The following is a 14,831-nucleotide window of genomic DNA, read 5'->3' as shown; positions in this document are numbered from 1 at the left end:
AACCTTTGACAAGCAGAACAAAAAACCTAAATATTAAAAATTTTTCAAAATGGCTTCCAAATCTAATCACAATCAAGCGACCACATAAATAGACTTTGAACTCTAATGAAAAATAAACAAATATTTGCAAATCGTTGCGCCTCACCTTGCACCACCTCGTCTTGCCGGTGGAGAACTGGACGCCCCACCCGGGCCATCTCCTTCTCGGATGGCTGATAGATCCGGTCTTCTGGGAACGAGTACGTCAGATTGCCAGCGTGGACCTGTCGCAGCTGCTCGAAGTCACTGAGCGCCGCCGTGAAGTCCCAGTTCTTACCTACCCAGATGGAGGCAGAGGGGAGAAAACATTCATGTGACTCAACTGGACGACGGGACTCGACAACCTGGATCTGTTTTACAAGGCGAGCAAATGACGCGTCGTTAATGAGTTTAAACATTTACCACCCGTCACTGCAGCGTGGGCCTTCTTATCTCATGCAAAGGCGCATTCCGTCACTCGGGTGAATACCAGCGTTTGCTGCTGCAGCTGCATTACACTTTCAGAGCATATATCTGCTGGCAGCTTGCACTGCTGCTAGGCAACAGAAATCCTCTTCACTTTAGCCATACCTTACTTCTCTCAGTGTTTGGTAGCTAATAATAATAATAAGAAGACACAAGCAGCCACTGAAACTAGATATCTCCAGTGATGAAGCTTTGCGTCTCCGTGAACCCACGTGACCTTTGTTCAGTTGCAGGTTGGGTGGGAGGAAAAACAAAGAAACAGAATCGCAGCCTCACATATTTTAGGTCTTAAATATGTAAAAAGAAAAAAACACACAATCTTTTTCACAATTATTTCGTTGTGACGGTACAAGAATGATAACTCCAGTACTAACTGCAGAAATACAGCACTCAGTCAGAAACAACCAATCAGAGCCAGGAGGAGGGTCTTAGTGCTGTCAGTCAATCTCATGTTCACCCCCTCATGATTGCTCTTTGCTAAGCTACAGCTGGTTGATGTTAGTTAGCATAGCCATTGATGACGGCAGATAAATGGTTTTTCTGTAACGGCATGTTGTTTTTCCACCATCAACACTTACAGGGGGTTGATTGACAGCACTAAGACCCTCCTCCTGGCTCTGATTGATTGTGACTGGGAGTGTTGCATTTTTAGTAATGGTACCACTGGAAGGTGGTGGAAGAGTTTAATTTTTTTCACAGACTTTCTGTTTGACAGCATGGTGACAGTTTTAATAAATATGTAAAAAACAGATTTTATTTTTTATAAAATGCTCAGGCTTTAAAGGGACAGGTCTCACCTTCTAGAAGATCTCTGGCCAATCCCGGTTCAGCTCCAGTAGAACGGACAAAGTCGGACAGGACTGCGTCCATGTCCACGGTCATGTGATCATGAATTCACAAGTTGAGTGGTTGCTTCCAAACATTAAAAACACAAAAAGAAAAAAAAAAACCCACGGACTCTGCTCTCTGAGACGGGACAGCCAGCGAGGAGGTGGAGCCGTCCTCTGGTGAGCTACTCTACCGGCCACACCTGAGAGAAAAATGAAAAAGGTTAAACAGAGATGTTATCAGATACTAAACAATTACATTACAGCTTCTTGTTAAGAGATCAGAGATATCTTACAGTACGTGCTTCACCAAGCTCCTTTTAAATGTCACGGCTTTAACGCCCTGTAGCCAAAACATTATCCAGAGACGAGGCAATCGTATAAATGCCTTCAGTCAGTCAACTCTCAAATACTAAATCCAGAAAACAGGGCCTGTTAATTCTGAACAAGCAGACTGCTTTGTCACACTGTCCTTTAATGTGTCAACATCATAACCTGATGTTCCTGATTCATTTTGGCCTTTCAAACAGTCAGACAGAACCAGAAGGTATTATGCTCCTCCTATCACATGATGCACGGAAAACAAGACACTAAATTAAACAAAAATGTTTTCTCAAAATGGTGGTTTGCTCCGTGTCCTGCCTTATTTGTTACACAACTTGCCGAAGTCGAGTTGAATGCAAAACGTACAAAATTCCTACATGAGATCGCCTGCACTAAACATGGGCCTGTTACAGCTGTGAAAGTTCAGTTGATGAACTTTGGGAGAGCAGAGATAAAAATTCCACAAAAGCCCAAAATTCAATGTATTTTTAAAATAAAATATGATTGGAACATTGAGGATGTATTGTGACCTTCTAAAACTTGGCAGTGTATGTATATGTGTATATATATATATATTTATATATATATATATATATATATATATATATATATATATATATATATATATATATATATATATATATATATATATATATATATATATATCGAACAATCAGAATTGGCAGGTAAAGCTTTTTAAACATTTAGCAATTTGTGGGCAACTGTGGCCCTCAACTCCTGTGAATACTCGGGTCCACTTTATTAGCAATAAACAAACTTCAATAAGAAAAAGAAAAAAGCAAAGACAATCTGACAGTAAACACCTCTACTGTGGTATTTTCTGTTTTGATATTTTTCTCCTTTTTATTTACATAAGCCATATGCACCTGCTCTATACATCTTTAAAGCCCTCATACCTGTTAATTGCCCCCCTGTGTTCTCAATGCCAGCCTACTTAAACAGTGTGTGTCAATAGAAACCATTCAGACCCACCAAATGGATCAGAATCAGCAGATTTCTGCTTGTTCTGCTCCGATAAGGATAATCTTGTAATTCATTCATTTTCTGTTGGATTCAAAAATTAATACTCCTAACAAAGAACCCACCGCACATTTTTCCTTCTCGTTTGTGATATTCCACTCAATAAAAAGTTGGAGACTGATCGGTTCTCCTCTAGACATGACATCTTATGAACAATAATAATGCATGTTGATTAAACACTAAAACTTTAAGAGGCCTATGCAACCTCATAAATCATACCTAATGTCATCACAAAGATACATTCTTATCTCAGCTAATGTCATATGTAAATTTTCTGCTGACAATATGAAATATTTTCATCTCACTGCAACTAAATTATGCGTATAATATCAAATACATGAAGAATAATTATGCCTGTCGATGCTTTGAAATCGATCACATAGCTCCACTCCTTAAATTTCATCGGCGGCTCAAAAGGAACTGTGGGGTTGCATCAGTCGGCCACTGAAATCAATGTAGAGACATTATCAAGACCGAAAGAATAAGAGAGTCAGCATCAATGGGCTGTTGACACGAGGGATGTAGAGGGCAATCGATGCAGCAGCCGGACAGAAGGGATGAGTCAGAAGGCAGCCCTGAATCAACGGATGTTCAGTCAGGGCTGAAATAATATTCTGTATGCAGAGACAGGCCTACCACGCATCCCAGATGGTTCAAAGTTGCACTTTATATCAAATACAAATCTTAAATACACATATAACTAATGGGTTTTACCTCATGTTATATCCATGTTCAACCATTTTTAAGCAACAAGCGTATGATAAACCTTCCAGGATTCACAGTCTAAGTCATCATCATTCCTGATGACCGGTGCAGACGCTGCTGGATCCGATCCTGACCCCATCTACTCATCTCTTCCCCTCTGTTCCACAGCTCATCCACCTCCCAGTGCTCCTGGCTCAGCCGTGACTCAGTGAACTCTTTTCCACTGTGTCTGATGACTCACCAGTTTACTCTTCTCCACCATCCTTCTTGCCTCCCTCAGTTTCTTTATCTTTATCAAAAGCCACGCAGGCGGAGGCTTTCTGAGCCAGAACTGGATTTCTGCAGCATTTCCTGCAAAATGTCAGCCACTGTGCCCTGGCATTCCCACAGTCTGTGGAGCTCTTTGATGTTATCTGATTAAACTCACTTCGGTGTGAGGAAACAAACTTTGATCTTATTCAGACTGCCACAAAAATAGAGATAACACTGTTTAATTACCATCAAGGACACTGCTTAAAAAACTCGGGGGGCCAGAGGAGCAGGCAGGTGTGCAGCAAACTATGCCAAAGGTTAACCATGTTCCTCTGTGTACTGTGCATTCACGTGCTGGGTCTTTATCTTTGGGGCATAAGGTGTTTTAACTACAAATTACCGGTACATGGAAATTAAAAACATTTCATATGGTATGCACATTTACTGAACAACTGCAGTGTTGTTTTATTCCTGAACACGCTGTCTGAAACAGACAGGACTCCCACTTATTATTAAATCATTTGGAAACATCAAGATTCATCATGCAGCTGCAGTGTAGAAAGGAGAGTGGACTGAAACTAAAATTTCTCAGGGTATGCATTTTTCGACATGGGTCACGCTGCTCTTTACTGAATGACTCACATGGAAAACCAAACTAAACATAAGCACCACTGGTTCTGAAAAAATATTAACTAAAATCCAAATCCAACTATCAACAGGATTTTACAAGTCCAGAATGAAATGAAAATAAAAACACACTGGTACCGTCTGAGCAGAGAGGATTTACAGAAGATGCACTTTTATGGTGCATTCAAGTACATCTGGTACACACAGTGTCTAAATTTCAGGCTATGCAAAAGTGAATTAAACTTTTATTTAATTCACAAATGTCTGCACTGTCTAATTTAAACATTTCAAAAAGACCGCTCCAAAAGCAGGATGGGGATTACAACGCAAGGCATTCTGGGTAAACACTACCAAAACAAAGACACATCTAGCAGGAAAACTGCATCAAGCTGAGCCCATCGTTGAAGAGTAATTTGCCAAAGACAAAAGAGAAATCCTCCAATAGCTAAAATCTGACACCGCTCAACTTTGTTTACATTTCATAAAGAAGCAAATTGTGCTCAGTGTCTTCTTCAGACGTTCTCATGTTTCCTTTAGTGGTTTTTGGTGAGGTGCCTCCACAGGCAAGGAGGTAAACAGGTTGCTCCAAGGGTTTGGGTCGTTTGACACAGAGCAGTATGAAAGATAACTACACCAGCTAAAAATGTAACATGTTGCAATTTTGGTCCCTAATCAAACCTAGTCTACTCAGGTTTGAAACCATGCTTTGTCTTTGACTTCATCAGCATACAGAGTGATGGCATGATTCATTTTCAAGAACCAGAAATTTCACGAACCCGACTGGAACACATTCTGGCATTGGGAACCTTGTGCTTGAGGTGCAGAAATGGACTCCAGATCATGTAGAAAGCCTCTTCCTGGGTAGAGGGATATATGGTTTCCTGCCATACTTTTCCAGACTGAAGTGTTGGCAAACATGAATAAATCCATGTGGGTCAGAAACCATGGAGGGATTTCAGATGGGAATTGGGAATTAATATCTAAGTGCAAAAATCAGGAGCAAGTTGCACATTTGTGGTTGTGGGTTTTGTCTTGGTCAAACAATCTACTTTTATATCTCAGTGGACATCTGGCGAGATAAACCTGAAGCCAATAACGGTATGGTCAAAACCATTTAAAGGCAATGGCATGAGAACACATAAACGTGTATAATTCAAAATTACAGCCAGTAAAAACACATTCTAAGCAGAAACATCAGTAAGTGGGATTACTGGCTAACATTAAGAGCTCTGCTGCCAGCAAGGCCCAGTCAGTGATTTGTATCTGCGATGGCTGAGCTTTTGTCTGGCAGGAGAGCTTACATAAGAGGAGCTGCTGAAAACACGTGGGTGCTGAGCTGAGGGCTCGGGAGAACCGGCTGGATCTCAGAGGGAGACGGGGAGGTCACCGTTCCACCGCTTCAGCCGTTGGTGAGATGGGAGGGTCAATTCACTGGTGAGCTTGCAAGATTGTGTTGCCATGCTTCAGATGAAAAATATGGTTTCGATTGCTCCAACATTCAACAGAAAGACAGAAGAAAGATGAAGAAACGGAAGTAAAAAAGTTCTGGCATTCAGAGATTATTTTTAAACAAGCTGTGCTTTGATTTTTGAGAAACAAATATGAAGCTTCTGGGTTGTCTTGGTTTTAGGGTTTGAGTTCGATTTGCTTTATGTTTATTGAAATCATTGCACCAAACCTCCCACTGCTTTCAGCCATCACCGCACCACTAAGGCTTTCAGACTTTGCATTGTTTATTTAATATTATTAGTAAAATGCAATGCAGACATAATAAATGTTTGCAGTAGTTTTGATAGTTTGTGTTATTTAATAAGTTTTCTCAGAAGACTAAGTTCTTGTCTGATATGATTTCCAGAAAAAAAATAATAAAAGACTTTAAGATTTTAGTTATTTAAAGTAATATTAGCTCTTACTTTCATCTACATTAGATCTCTTATAGTAACGACGGCGTTACAGATCAATATTCTCCATTATTCTGCACCCCCACCAATTCACATTGGCAGATTTTTGTGTGAAAAATAACTGATTTATTTGCAGTAGGTTTATATCTTTGCTTTCTTTTTAAATAAAGAATATCTTAAATATAATGGAAAAACAGCATATTGGCATATTTGCAGCATATGTAATATACTTTTTGGCATATTGGTATTGGTCCAATAAGTAACTTGAACAAAGGGGTTGGGGGCTGAATATATTAGCTTCTGCAGTAGTGCTAACATTGTTTCAACTGTATATCAATGCATATTAAGGTATATTTGGTTCATCAACAATTAAAATGGGTAGTTATAATAATTTGAGGGGATCTCAAAAATTTGGTTCCTAACCCCCACGAATACCAGCTGCCCACTGTACATGAAAACCTAAAGTTTGTTATGAGTGTTTCCATCTGTTGACCAGTTGGAATTATACCTAAAACCAAATTTACCCAAATTAATCATAATCATCATCTAACCTTTGAGTGGAAGGTTTACTTCTGGATTAAGTCTAATTTGTGACAAATTCTGAAGAAATGATTACTTCCAAAACAATTAGCTGTGAGATGTTGCAGCGCCTTCATGTGACCAAGAAAGCCAACCAACACTTAAAAGTTTCCACACAATTTGTCTCAAAGTTTGTCAAGCTGCCTTACAAAAACATGTGGGTACATTGGAATCGCGTGAGGCTAACACGTGACTGCCTTTCACTTCGTTTCCACACTTCACAACACAAACATAAATTGAAGTCACCCGACCATAAACTGAGCCGTGCCTTCCTCCTGTCTGTTGGAAACCGGCCAAAGTTTGATAGACGACTGCCTGTTTTTCAGCAGTGACTGAAGTAATAGTTTCATCACATGCTGAAGATGGAGAAAAGAAAATAACCCTAAAATTTTATGTAAATAATAAACAGGCAACCTGTAAAATAAACAAAAACAAGGGACAATACCTCTGTAAAACTGGGCCTCACGTCAGCTGTATGCAAGAGGTTGTTTCCCCCCAACTCTTCTATAATCATTCATTAAGTGGGTCACTTACAAACACAACTACTAAAGATCAATATTTTTCTTAAAAATGGTGGTTCTGTCAACAAACTGGGTCTAACTGATTTATGGGACCAAAGTTAAGATTGTCTAGCTGCGCAGCACCACCATAAGAGAAAACTATACAGCATATAAGCAACTCAAATATAAATATCTATTTTTATTTTGATGAAAAAAGTGAGATTATGCATCTGGATTAAACTCCTGGACAATAATTAGGGGCTCCATCTTGCTCCATCTTGTGTGTCACATGTCAGGGTTTTATTACCACTGAGGTCATATGTTCATAGAACCTGCTCTTCCACATAGCTTTAAAACGCAGCTACATGTCAATGCTCTACATTTCTGTCACACAAAAACAGTCATGTACTGGAACAAGGTTCTCCTCCTTATCGTTTGGTCCAACTGGGTTTCCTTCATCTGAAACATGAGCTTTCTTTTACAATGAGAAGTAAAATGAGCTGCGATTAAGGAATGAGACGTATTCACACACCACACCGACCCGACCTCTTTTTCCTTCCACATATTTTGTGGTCAGACCAAATGAAGCAGAAGTATCCATTCACCTACCTACATATCTAAATGAGGAGCAACATTCGCCTTTAATGGATGGGTCCTGTTAAATGACCATATAAATGTGTCAGTTCTATTTTAGTTCAATCACATAAACCCTTCCTGTGATCTCAGCTAATGCAAGACGCCCTCTCTGAATTGCAAAACCATATGAGTAATGAGATTAAGGACAGAAGAAAACATGGAGAGGCAATGTGACTGGTGGGAGTTGTAACAGGAGTGCTAAGGGTGACCCAACTGCTCCGTTTCCAGTGCAGAGACCGGAAATAGAAACCAAAACTGCCAGCCTGTGAATGAAGCAGTGAGAACTACAGTAAGACCAATAAACCACCTGACTTAATATATCACCATCTGCATTCCTTTAGTAGAAATTCAAGTAAGATTGCTTCAGTTTCTCTGTTTGTTGGGCAAAATATTTTGGAGTGCAACAATGTTTGGAAAAAGAGAAGGCCGGGGATAGCCAGGTGAACTATGCACTAATATTAAATTTTGGGCCAATATTGGTTTTAAGACACATCAACTGTTGACTGTTTTACTTTGGTAGAGAAAAAGTGTTTCAGAAAATTGAAAGAAGTACAAATTTTTTCCATCAACTTTGGGTTAAATGACAGTTGAGCCTTTATTAACTTTATGCCACCATTCTGGATAAACATGTGACGCCATCACCACTAGTTCATAATCATTGGAAATACATACATGAGGAGCTTTTATAGCTTTACCACAAAATATTAAAAGCTAAACAGCTCTAAATATATTTAACTAAAAATCTTGACGAAACAAAATCAGGATATTTCCAACAAATCAAACCTGGGAAGTTATGCACCAGAGTCATAGAGGAGCCTAAAAGCTGAAATATCTCCAATAACAAGCAAGTTATTATTTCTAGGAAAACTACAAATAGAAGTGTGTTTTTAAAAAGTTGAAAAAGACGAGTGAACTAAAGCAGAGGAAGAAAGAGAAGACAAATAAATAAAGGTGTGGTGAGATGTTTGACAGTCAGCAGTCACTTTGTCTGTGTTGAAATCTGGGTAAGTGACCAAACCCATCAGCCTACTCTGACTCATTACATAAGAGCTGGGAAGGAGAGGGATCAATGCTGGCTGACTAAGGAGGGAAACCAAAAAAATCCTTAATAACAGAGAGATGAAAGCAGGAAGCAAGAACAAACTCAGTCAGTAAACTAAAATACTGTTTCTCACAGAACTGGGTAAAGTTTCTTTTACATGTTATACAGCCTTGTTCATTCCAAACAAGAGAAAAGCAACGTCTGAAGAAAAAGCAGGAAAAATCTGCTAATCCCATCGTCTTGTGTGTGATGATTCATCTCGAAGGGTGTATATGTATTTCATTGGAATAATGTAGGCACATCACCTTCTAAGGCATTGCATGAAGCAGAATCAACCACTCCTCCGCCTATTTGAAGGACAGTCTTTGCAGATTTCTCTTCCAAGTTGTTTGTGAAAAACTTGTCTATTTTCACAATCTTTTCCTAGAGCATTTCTAAAATAATGGGTGTCGGGAATCTTTAGTTTTAACTTTGCAGTCTTTTTAAAAAAAAGGTCCAACCAAGGACTGCGTTTGTAAATTAGCCTGTAGCTAGAAAACTGTCATACAAGACGATTTAAAATGCAACATTGTGTTCACTGTGGCGTCTTTGACAAAATAAACTTGATTTGAAAGAAAATATTCAAAAGAAAATGCAGCTTGGGAAGATAAAATACCTGGGAGTAATACACGTTATCGCCTGCTGTTTTATAAGCAGTCAATCCAGAAGTGGCATTAAGTTTTCTTGGTACTGATTACCCCCTGAGGAAGTCTGTACATGTCAGGTACTGCAGTAGAGGTTTCCACTGTTCACATTAATGCATATTAAAGTGAATTTGGGGTTTGAAATATTAAAAACAGATTTGCTGCGATACTGGTTGTTACCAAAGATATTTCAGTTGTGAAATCGTTTAAATACCTAACATTTTTGTTTTCCGATCACTGAAAGAGATTTCCCATGATGCATCTGTGGAAATACTTCCCGTCTTACAAAGTGTGTAAGACAAGAAATAAGAAATAAGCTTTTTTATTTATTAGTGAAAGGTTTTCAAATGATTTATGTACTTGGAAACACAATTAGAAATCTAACTGGAATGTATCTGATTCATATGTTCAAGAATGTTGATAACTTATGAACATTAAAACACACAAACCTCTCTGAATTAATGTAGTTTGTTTTTTAAAAACAGAAATGTAAAATAAAATAAAAAATGCCAACACCAAAGTTCCAAACGTGGCACCTTAACATTTCCACAAAGCAGTGAGTAAAAAAAAAGGGGAAGGAACTGATCTTTCCTGTTGTAATTGCTTACATAGAAGAAATCAATACAGTAAATTGGACAGTGACCATTTCTCTGGACAAAAGGAAGTACACTAGCAAGCTGGTCACTGAAGTGAAATCAATAAAAACCCAGTGAAATGCAGTTAAACAGAACATCCAGAGAGCTATTAGTGACCGTCGATTCAGAATGGCAAATGGACTGTTTTAATAGCATTAGTTTAAAAAAGCTTCTTTGTGTCTTGAGTGAATTTAGATGTAGTTGCTGTCACAACTGCCCATCTTTTTCCCAAATAAGGACTTAAACTGTTTTCCCACTGCTTCGCTGCGCCTGCACTCCAAGAAGTGTCAAACGCCCCACATGTTCCAAAGGAAGGAGAAGACAAACTTAAACACGGTGGATGAGATCAGCAGAAATGCCAATTCTCTGCCCTGACGGGGCCCAAACCACCAGCTGGGGTAGCGACGGTACATAATGTGAAAGACAACACCGCTGTGCACACACACCTGATGTCAGAGATTCCACATTCATGCCTCCCAACTCTGAGGCTGTGGAGCCACTGGAGCTGGTGGAGTCCAAAAGCTGCTCAGTCATCAAAGAAATGTCTGCACGGCCTAATTTCCCTCCTGCGGCCTCGCTAACCTGCTTGACGGCTCGGAAACAATCGAAGCTGATCTGTGAATTCACTTTCTCCTCTACATGACAGCACAAGGCAGAGTAAGGCGAATAACTCAAGAAGATCATTTTACCTTGTTAGTATGTGTCGGGTTGTTGTTTAAAGAGGTGCAAGTTACTATATGTGCTTGTTATCCTGTTTCAAAATAATCCAAATAATACCAATCCATGAAACACAAAAGATGGGGTGTGTGAAGTAAGTGCAGCTCATTTGAGGCTTTAGTTTAAGATTCTGTGATTCTTTTTATGATTTCATGGTGCTACTTTAGAAATATTTGCAATATATTCCTCATTACACACCCTCCAAAATAGAAAGAAAGAGCAGGGAAAAAAACAACAAGCAGACAGACTGGACATTTTAGGACATTCTTATTCTCTAAAGAGCTTAAAAAGCTCATTTTTGTTACTCGCCACTTGATCACTGCCTGTAGAGGGACGTCAAGTAAAGGGCACAAGACACAGAAGGGGACGTCGCTCCCTTTCTATTCATTTCCTATGGAACTTGCACGATAAGGTGGCATTTGTTTACCCCTCCTCCAGCCAAGCGGCCGGTGAAATTCATGCATGTGAAATGTCGAGCATGTAGCCGTGCACGCACGTTGTTTTTCCAAGAAACCCTTCACATTACTGGGTAGAGTTCATTCTAACAAAACAACCTGAAGCAGTGACCTGTAGATTCTGCAGCGCCTATGTAGCTTGAAGAATGCATTCCTGTCTTAGATTCATGTTCTGTTCTGTGAGGCAGTGATGGTAAACAAAATAAATGGAGGATTTAAAACACCCAAAATTATATACTGACGTATACAACAGAAGTCTGTCTAACGAGGTGGTAGCAATAAATACTGGAGGTATTTTTAGGAACCATTTATTGTGTAAAAAAATGGATTCAGTCCAGCTGTAAGAAGGGTCACCCTGCATGCAGGTGTTTTCTGGACAATCATTAAAAGTATTATAGAGGTTTTAAAACCATAAATGTGGTTTATTTTAATACTGATAACTAACTCACGCCCAGTTTCCTCTGTTTGCATGTCCAAACATCAACATTCATGCCCAGAGTTAATAGGGCCAGTTTATTTCATGGAACATGAATCATATCCGCTGGCCAGTTAAATCACATTTTGTTCATAAACATAACCACAGCTACATTAACCCGTTACTAAATAAACATCTTCCCGGCATGTTGTTTAGCTTCTGGTTCCTCATGGTGAACCCGACCTCTCGTCATCTGATAAAAATTCTGCGCTTTCCCACAAACTGTGCCTAAAGTTGTGTGAGTACTTTGTCCTGGTTTCCTTAAGCTTAATGTGTGCTTTTGTTGATATTCACTGGAGCAAAGTAATAAGTGCTAAATCCAGCCTGGTGGACCGGCCAGTAGCTGCAGAGCACGAGTGTTTATCGGTGCCTGAGAGCTGATGTCATGGTGTAGCAGAGCATGCAGCAGAGACGTCCGAGTCCTCTGTTCCCTGAAGCGCTGCACAGCATGCCACAGCAGGAAACAACAAACTCCCTTTTAAAGGGAAGAAAGAGCCTGTTTTGAATGAGGCTAACAGACATAGCTCTTCATCCTGTGACTACAGCACTATTTTGTTTTAATACTCAAGTTTTTTTTTTTTTGGCTTAATCGTAGAAATATTTTCTTATCTTCAAGCGGATGAAGGTCATCCAAAAGCTTTTGTTCCTTTATTTTTACAGGGACCACCTGACAATGTGTTACTGCCTTTATCGTGTTGATAAATTTAGCTGTGAAATGATTCAGTGGTCAGTCAAGACAAACTCAAGAACTGATAAGAAAAATGGTAAATAAGTTCCCCAGAAGACGTAACACTGCAACCTCGTTATAGTTTTGGTTTTCTTGAGTTTAGCTGTTGTTTGTGCACTCAGAGGTTCCCAAACGTGTGCCCCAGGCCCATCGCCGCGGTCCGGTCGCCCCAGTAATTACCGCTCACAGAGTGCTAATTAACAGCCACATGAAGCAAACTCCTCTGGACAGGGCTTTAAAGAATCACAAGTGGCATTCCCACATTCCACACCACACTGAGTGCAGTTTCAGTCAAAAACCGAACAATAACCAAGAAAGTATCCAACGTCATCCTAAACCGGTTTAAGTCTGGGAAAATTTCCCTTTATTTGTCTTTGTTGCAAAAAATGTCAGAAAAAAACCTGTGGCAAAAAGGAGCAGAAAGGAAAGGCCGAACCCCTTGCTGTTCTACCTCGAATGATGAAGAAAGATGGATAAAATGATGAAGAGTAGGTGTTCAGGACAGCTGCCAAGATAAACTGCAGACAGAGTGAGAAGTCCTCGTTCAGTCCTGCCGGCCTCCAGCTTAGGGAAGAAATACGAGCCTCTGCATCCATCTGAACAATGCTGACCTAATTATCAGCACACAGATGGAAAATTCACGATCAAATAACCAAATATGTTCATGACTTTAAACCATGAACAATTACTAATGTGATTTCTGAACCAAAGCTACATGTGCCAGGTTTTAATATTGCTCTTGAAAAACTCATCACTTCTTTAGGACATCAGTAACTGCTTTTATTATATTTTAAAATGTACTGACATCTATTAATACTCTCAGTGAGCAAACCATAAAGAAAATACTAAAACTAAAAATACAGACAATACGAATAAATTAGGATTATTTCAAACATCATTAATTGGAATTTATTGTGAAAACAATGAAGCTAGATTCTTGGACATTTATCATAATAAATGATATAATAAATGCCCACCCAAGTAGAAAATTGTTTTCTACTCAAGATGTTGATATAATCAATACTGTCGCATGTTTTACGCCATCAGGGTACATTGAAGAACAACATAAGGGTGTGGGAAGTTAAAAAAAGTGTAGACGTCTTTTCACTCCTATTTGGATAAGTACGGTAGCTAATGTAACTGATTCTTATGTTCTTTATTGGGTACTTGTTTAAATATCTGCACGTATTTTTGCTTTGTTTTTTTGTTTGAAATAAAGAAAGCATAGAGCCTTTTTTATATTACACACAAACAAGCTGTTTAACAATAAAGTAGGATTTGTCCACCTCTGCAGCACAAATTGACTAATGGTGGAATAATGTGCTTTCAAAACGTCATTAATAATAAAATATGAGACTCTTGTATGAGGTGAAATAGATATTTAGAGATCTGCTCTTGTTCTGTGAAGCTGACTGGATTCTTCCAGATTGAATCGCCCATCTCTGCAGGCAGCACTAACTCGTGAATCCCCATGTGTTGCCGGCCGGGCCATGCACGCTGAGGACCGACCCAACGTCACACTCTCAGTGACGTCATTAGGGATAACAGGCTGATCATTAGGCCATGTGTGGGATTACTCCTGCTGTCCTGCTTCTAACAGGGCCCGGCTGGGGATGACATGTTTCCAAGTCTGAACCGGAAACAACTGAAGTAGCTCAGCCAAAGCTGAACTCCTAACGACGCATTCTGGCTCTTCCCATACTTTGTGCTTCTGATCTGATTAGTTTTTATCTTTTGAAGCAACTGTGGAACAAAGATCAGCCGTATTGGGCTGGGTTCAAAAAATGTTTCATATGGGAGAGGCTCTCTTATCTAACTCAGTATCATTTTATCAGTGGTAAGTGCTTTTTCTTCAAGAATTTATGAGATTCTTATCAGACCAAACAACACGTCTGTCTACGCAATCAGGAGATGAATGTAGGACCACATTGAATTTTCCCCCATTTAAATGCAACTAAACACCAACTGACCTCCATAGAGCTAAGTTAGTAGGGCTGCTTATTTTATTCTTTCGTCTCTTGACCTTGACATTTTGGAGTCATTAGTTATTATTAGTTATTACAGCGAGTCCAATATTATATTAATATGTAAAATACAAGCTTATGAACACTTTGAATGTACTAGCCAACAGTTATTGCACACCAAACAGCCCTGTGTGATATAAATAAGGCCACTGACGTTGCATTGAGGTTATATTCAGA

The 14,831-nt window shown here is 39.3% G+C and overlaps 1 protein-coding gene across 3 annotated transcripts in view; it reads right to left on the bottom strand.

Annotated features, from left to right (window-relative positions):
- otud7b (OTU deubiquitinase 7B) overlaps positions 1-14,831 on the bottom strand; it is a 34,598-nt gene that overhangs the window by 13,798 nt on the left and 5,969 nt on the right. For all 3 annotated transcript variants that reach the window (XM_044115828.1, XM_044115831.1, XM_044115830.1), the window contains exons 2-3: positions 1,302-1,534; positions 146-316 (exon numbers count right to left, since the gene is read on the bottom strand). In XM_044115828.1, the coding sequence (XP_043971763.1) occupies positions 146-316; positions 1,302-1,386 (256 nt within the window). In that variant the 5' untranslated portion in view covers positions 1,387-1,534. The remainder of the gene's footprint in view (positions 1-145; positions 317-1,301; positions 1,535-14,831) is intronic.

This window comes from Gambusia affinis, linkage group LG05 (assembly GCF_019740435.1).
Source record: "Gambusia affinis linkage group LG05, SWU_Gaff_1.0, whole genome shotgun sequence".
NCBI classification, from domain to species: domain Eukaryota; kingdom Metazoa; phylum Chordata; class Actinopteri; order Cyprinodontiformes; family Poeciliidae; genus Gambusia; species Gambusia affinis.
The sequence above is the reverse complement of the archived record's forward strand: the minus strand, read 5'-3'. Positions and strand labels throughout refer to the sequence as shown.